We start from the raw sequence: 6211 nt of genomic DNA, 5'->3' as shown, positions 1-6211 counted from the left end.
ACCCTAGTTTAATTCCTGACATACCCTTATGGTCCCCTGAGTGATTTCTGAGCACAGAGCCAGGAGTAATCCCTGAGCACTGCCAGGTGTGGCCCAGAAACAAAACCAACCAAACAGAAGTAAATTTCTCGGTTTTTATCTCATAAAACTGCTTCTGTGACCACATAGACAAGCAAAATGGTTCTCCAGGACTCAAGTCGCACATCTTTTTTGTTTGTTTGTTTTTGGGTCACACCCGGCAGCGCTCAAGGGTTACTCCTGGCTCTATGCTCAGAAATCGCTCCTGACAGGCTCGGGAGACCATATGGGATGCCTGGATTCAAACCACCATCCTTCTGCATCCAAGGCAAACGCCTTACCTCCATGCTATCTCTTCGGCCAAGTCCCACATCTTCTGCCTTGACAGCTTATTGGCAATGAAGTCTTCTTGACTCTTTGGTGATCTCATCTCTTGATTGGTTGTACCTCAAGACACCATGGAACTGTACCTTTGAAGTCACAACTCAGCATATTCACAAATCTAGGGTTAACCTCCCAATGACATGTCAACTTGAGTGGTATTGCTTTCAAACTGTGTGTGTGTGTGTGTGTGTGTGTGTGTGTGTGTGTGTGTCTCCCCTCTGTCTTCCCTTATACCTATGAGTCTAAGCATGAGGAAGAAAGCATTTAACTGTGCTAGAGAAACCTTTGTAGGACCTGATTTCCTTTCAGTCCTCAGTTTTGTTGTTGTTTTTATTTTGTTTTGTTTTTGGGTTACACCCAATGGCACTCAGGTGTTACTCCTGTCTCTGCACTAAGAAATCACTCTGGCAGGCTCGGGGAACCATATGGGATGCTAGGATTTGAACAACTGTCCATTCTGGACCGGCTTTGTGCAAGGCAAACGCCCTACCACTGTGCTATCTCTCTGGCCCCAAGTTTCTTTAAAAAAATTGATTGATTGATTGGTTTTGGGGCTACACCCAGTGGTCCTCAGGGTCACTCCTGGCTCTACACTCAGAAATCATCCCTGGCAGGCTTGGGGGGCCATATGGGATGCTGAGAATGGACCTGGGTCCCTCCCAAGTTGACCGCATGCAAGGCAAACGCCCTACCACTGTGCTATCTCTCTGGCAACCCCTCCTCAGTTTCAAGCCCTACCCCCTCTCTCACTGTTCTCTCAGTCTCTTAGCTCCATGGCCCCTGCTCATTTGCCCTCCAGCTCTGTTTCTTGAGCACAGAGCACCCCTGACTTCCTCACAGAAGCATTTACAGAGTGATTGGGGAAACGGTTTCATGTTTCACTCTTTCACCCCTAATACCAGCCATAATCACACTAAAAAAACATGAGAGCCTGGGAAGCCAGGATGTAACACTCTTTTTAATCACCATTATGTCATCTAGAAAAAGAGCCACAGCATGTAACATGAGACAAAGGAAAAGGCCACCTCCCCAACACTTGTCCTGAACCCACATTACTCAGAGCAAAATTCTTATTCCTAGGAAAGGTGTGGAAGCAAGACAAGAGGGCTTCTAGGAAGAGACTTCTTGAGAGCTGTGTTCTGGCAAGCTTTCCAGATGCCAGTAGACAGGATACAAGCTGCTGAGCCAGGGAATCCCTTCCCAGTATCCCAGAGGGGTTCCCAGACAGCTGGTGTGTGGAGAAGATAATGGGACCTGGAGCCAGGAGATAGCATGGAGGTAAGCATTTGCCTTGCATGCAGATGGTTGATAGTTTGAATCCCGGCATCCCATATGGTCCCCCGAGTCTGTCAAGAGCAATTTCTGAGCGTAGAGCCAGAAGTAACCTCTGAGCACTGCCAGATGTGACCCAAAAACCAAAAACCAAAAACCAAAAAAAAAAAAAAAAAAAAAAAAAGATAATGGGATCCAAGCCTGGAAAGAGGTATTAGGAAATGAATTCACAGTATGGGCGCCAGAATCCTCCCTCATCCTATCATGAGAAGGTGAAAAGCCATCATGCCCTGGGAGTGATGGGTACAGAGGCTGGACAGTCGCCCAAATAGCAGGAACCATCAACTGATGACACAGCCGCCTTTTTCCTTGAAGGGGTTCTTGTCCTCTGGGACGCCTTTGAGAAGAGGATCGTTTCCTGCTTGGGCCTCCACATACTCCTTGATTTCCTTTCCAGTCTTAGAAATCTGTGAGAAAGCAAATGATGGGGAACCAGAGAGATAATTCCATGGGCTGAGTTCATGCTTAGCATACAGGAGACTCCATTCCATCCCCAGCACTGCATGGTTCCCTAAGCACTGAGCTGGGAGAAACCCTGAGCACAGAACTGAGAGTAGCTTCATAACACTGCTGGGTGTAACTCAAACACACACACACACACACACACACACACTTTTCAACCCTTGTTTGTGGCTCAGAACCTATGATGTTTTTTCTTTTTTCTTTTTTTGTTTTTGTTTTTGGGCACACCCAGCAGTGCTCAGGGTTTACTCCTGGGTCTACGCTCAGAAATTGCTCCTGGCAGGCTCAAGGGACTATATGGAATGCCAGGATTCAAACTACCGTCCTTCTGCATGCAAGGCAAACGCCTTATCTCCATGCTTATCTCTCTGGCCCCAGAACCTATGATTTGACAAAAGAAATATAAAATAAAATAGGGGGCCAGAGTGATAGCACTCCGGTAGAGCATTTGGCTTGTATGTGGCTGGCCCGGGACAGTCCCAGGTTCAATCCCTAGTATCCCATAGGGTCCCCTGAGTCTGCCAGGAGTGACTTCTGCCACTACTCCTGGGACACGGGATGGACCAGACATGCCAGATTTTCTTTTTTTCTTTTTGGTTTTTGGGCCACACCCGGCGGTGCTCAGGGGTTACTCCTGGCTGTCTGCTCAGAAATAGCTCCTGGCAGGCACGGGGGACCATATGGGACACCGGGATTCGAACCAACCACCGTTGGTCCTGGATCGGCTGCTTGCAAGGCAAATGCTGGTGTGCTATCTCTCCGGGCCCGACATGCCAGATTTTCAAGGCCCCAAGGCTTCAAGGCTCCTCAGCATCTCCATGAAGTCTCCACATCCCAATTCACCCTCAGGTGCTTCTGCAGCATCTGAATGCTGAGCTTATTGCTAAGGCACCAGCGGTCAAGCACTTCCTCCTGCCAGTCTCAAATCTTGAGGAAGGAATCTGAGGAGCAGGGAGAAGTGGGCAGACTCACCGGAGTTCTGGGATTCCTCACTTCCTTTTTCAGCTGCTCCACCTCCATCTTCAACAGCTCCTTTTCACTAAGGTCCTGGGCCATCCTGCCCAGAAGAGCCCTGAACCTGGCAAGGATTCCACAGTTAAAAAGGCAAATCCTCTGGACCCTTCAATCTGTCCTCCCCACACTTCACCCTCTACTCTCCTTGTCAGGTCATTCTGTCAGGCCCATTATTGTCCATCACCCACATCTTTGCCTGAGGAGACCACGCTCCAGAGAATACCAGACTGAAAACTGATGAGGGACAGCGGCCTCTGACTCAGGCAGGCCTGTCTGTGGAGAGAGGAGGAAGCAGGGCATGGAGGGGCAGGCATGGAGTTTACCTCCATGAAGAAGATTTGAGAAGCAAAGTTCTTCTTTTGCAGAAAGACACAAAAGAAACCTTTTTCTTTTACTTTTCTTTCTTTTCTTTTTTTGTTTTTGAGCCACACCCACTGACACTCAAGGGTTACTCCTGGCTCTCTGCTCAGAAATCTCTCCTGGCAGGCACGGGGGACCATATGGGGTGCCGGTATTCGAACCACCATTGGTCTTTGTTCCGTGCTTGCAAGACAAACACACTACTGCTCTGCTATCTCTCTGGCCCCCAAAAGAAACTTTTTCTGACTCTAGGATCTATCGTGGAAACTAACAGGTTCTGGAACTGGCCACATTCCAGATCTTGCTGCAGCCCTGCTACTTCCCTGGGGTGTGGATTAGTCAAGTCACTTAACCTCTTTGAGGCTTCCTTTGCCCATCTGCAAAGTGGCAAAATAATTGTGTGTGTAGGTGTGTTGCATTGCCAGGAATTAAATCCAGGGACTGCTGGTTTTTATTACTCCTTATTCACATCCTCAGCCAATAGTATGCTTCTTAGATGACTATTGGGTTAAGAATATAACACATAGTTAGGCCAGAACCTCACTGGATAGTATTTGCAGACTGTATATGAATGTTGCCTTGCATGCTGCTGACTTCAGCTTCAATGGTTCACCAAGCACTATCAGGAGTGATTCCTGAGCATACCAGGAGAAAGAAAGATGAGAAGAAAAGAAAGAAAGAAAGAAAGAAAGAAAGAAAGAAAGAAAGAAAGAAAGAAAGAAAGAAAGAAGGAAGGAAGGAAGGAAGGAAGGAAGGAAGGAAGGAAGGAAGGAAGGAAGGAAGGAAGGAAGGAAGGAAGGAAGGAAGGAAGGAAGGAAGGAAGGAAGGAAGGAAGGAAAGAAGGAAGGAAGGAAGGAAGAAAGAAAGAGAGAGAGAAAGAAGAGAGAAAGAAAGAGAGAGAAAGAGAGAAAGAGAAAGAAAGAAGAGAGAAAGAAAGAAGGAAAGAGGAAGGAAATGGGGGCCAAAGAGATAGCACAGTGGTAAGGCATTTGCCTTGGCATGCAGAAGGACAATGGTTCTAATTCCGGCATCCCATATGGCCCCTCGAGCCTGCCGAGGGCGATTTCTGAGCATAGAGCCAGAAGTAACCCCTGAGTGCTGCCAGATGTGACCCATAAACAAAACAAAACAAAAAAAAAAAAAAAAAAGAGGAAGGAAAGAGAGGAAGGGAGAAAGGAAAGAGAGGAAGGAAGAGAGGAAGGAAGGAGAGAGAAAGAACAGAAAGAAGGAAGGAAAACATGGAAGGAAGGAGGAAGGAAAGAAAGGAAAGAAGGAAGGACAGAAGAATTGGAAGAAAGAAAAATAATCCGAACATTTGCAAATATTTGCTATTCCGGCACATCACAGACACTTTTTTTTTTTTTTTGTGGTTTTTGGGTCACACCCAGCAGTGTTCAGGGGTTATTCCTGACTCCAGGTTCAGAAATTGCTCCTGGCAGGCACGGGGGACCATATGGGGTGCCGGGATTCGAACCGATGACCTCCTGCATGAAAGGCAAACGCCTTACCTCCATGCTATCTCTCCCGCCCCACATCACAGACACTTGACACATTACATTTATCATTGGGATCGGCACCATTATCATTATCTCCACCACCAAAGTTTGTCTGGAAGGTCCATCATCTGCCTGATACCTGTTCTCATTGTTTCTAAGACCTGACTTCAGCCCAACTTACCACTCACCTGTCAGCAAGGAGAGCCTGGCTTCAAGTCACTTGACCTGACCTGGTGAAGACAGTGTTGACGCCTCCTGGTCCTCATCCGCTGAAGGATCTCTCGATAAAGCAGATGGTTGGGAAGCCCAAATCTCTACAGCCTAAGCTGATCATAGGATCAGGGTCCTAAGTCTATCTTTTGGCCTGAGTTGCCAAGTTCAGAATACCACCAAAGCAGAGACACCTGACCCACTGAATCTGCCCTGCCCCTGTACCCAGTGACCCTCTTGGCTTCGTGGGACCCATTAGTTCCTCTTCCCCAGTTCTCACCCTGCAGCCCAGGGTAAGAAGCCCAAACCAGCTTCTTACACCCTGGCCTGTCGAGAATATCCCAGACCAGCTTCTTTCTCCCTCCAAGACATCTTTGTACCCTCCCTCAGAACCCTGTGATTTTCACCAGGCAGGATGCTCCCTGCTCAACCTTCATTCATTCATCCAGGAAAAGGTAGCTTTCCTATTCATGATACCGACCAGCAAGCAATTGAGGCCACAATCACCCCAAATGACTCTGCCCACACTTTTTTGCCTCTAGCCTCCCTGGGAGCACTGGGGTGGGCTCCCTATCAATCTCCAGGCACAGGGCTGACATCCTGATCTTTCTTTCCCTCTCCTCATGGGACCATCCAGGGAAGGATTCTGCTTAGCAGAGACCTGGTTCCTGTTGGACCAGGCAGGCCCATTTAGGAGCAGAACTGGGGATCAGTTTGTTCAGATCTAGGATGGGTAGCAGGAGGAATGAGGAGGAAGTACAAGCCTCACTTCCAAGACCCACATTCTGTTCACTTATCTCTGGGACATGTAAGAGTCTGAGTTGGATCAGAACAAGTCCTGGAGGTTCTCTCATCCGACCGGTTCATGCAGGAAGGGAAGCGCCTACCGTTTGAGACCTGTTCAATCTCTCTCTGCTGCTGTTTCTAAAAAATTT

The 6211-nt window shown here is 48.0% G+C and overlaps 1 protein-coding gene across 1 annotated transcript; it reads right to left on the bottom strand.

The window, feature by feature from the left end:
• Nucleotides 1-2015: 2015 nt before the first annotated feature.
• On the bottom strand, nucleotides 2016-3252 carry GNGT2 (G protein subunit gamma transducin 2). The gene is made up of 2 exons (XM_049781611.1): nucleotides 3169-3252; nucleotides 2016-2141 (listed from the first exon to the last, which is right to left on the bottom strand). The coding sequence occupies exons 1-2, from the start codon at nucleotides 3250-3252 to the stop codon at nucleotides 2016-2018; spliced, it is 210 nt and encodes a 69-aa protein (XP_049637568.1).
• Nucleotides 3253-6211: the final 2959 nt, after the last annotated feature.

Source organism: Suncus etruscus, chromosome 1, assembly GCF_024139225.1.
Source record: "Suncus etruscus isolate mSunEtr1 chromosome 1, mSunEtr1.pri.cur, whole genome shotgun sequence".
Taxonomy (NCBI): domain Eukaryota; kingdom Metazoa; phylum Chordata; class Mammalia; order Eulipotyphla; family Soricidae; genus Suncus; species Suncus etruscus.
Note: the sequence above shows the minus strand (reverse complement) of the source record. Positions and strands in the feature narration are given on the sequence as shown.

Bases quoted from the DNA above. Each gene is read 5' to 3' on its own strand.
- GNGT2 (XM_049781611.1), bottom strand. From the start codon at position 3,252: ATGGCCCAGGACCTTAGTGAAAAGGAGCTGTTGAAGATGGAGGTGGAG. The intron at 2,142-3,168 runs GTGAGTCTGCCC...GCTTTCTCACAG, and splicing joins TGAGGAATCCCAGAACTCCG to ATTTCTAAGACTGGAAAGGA.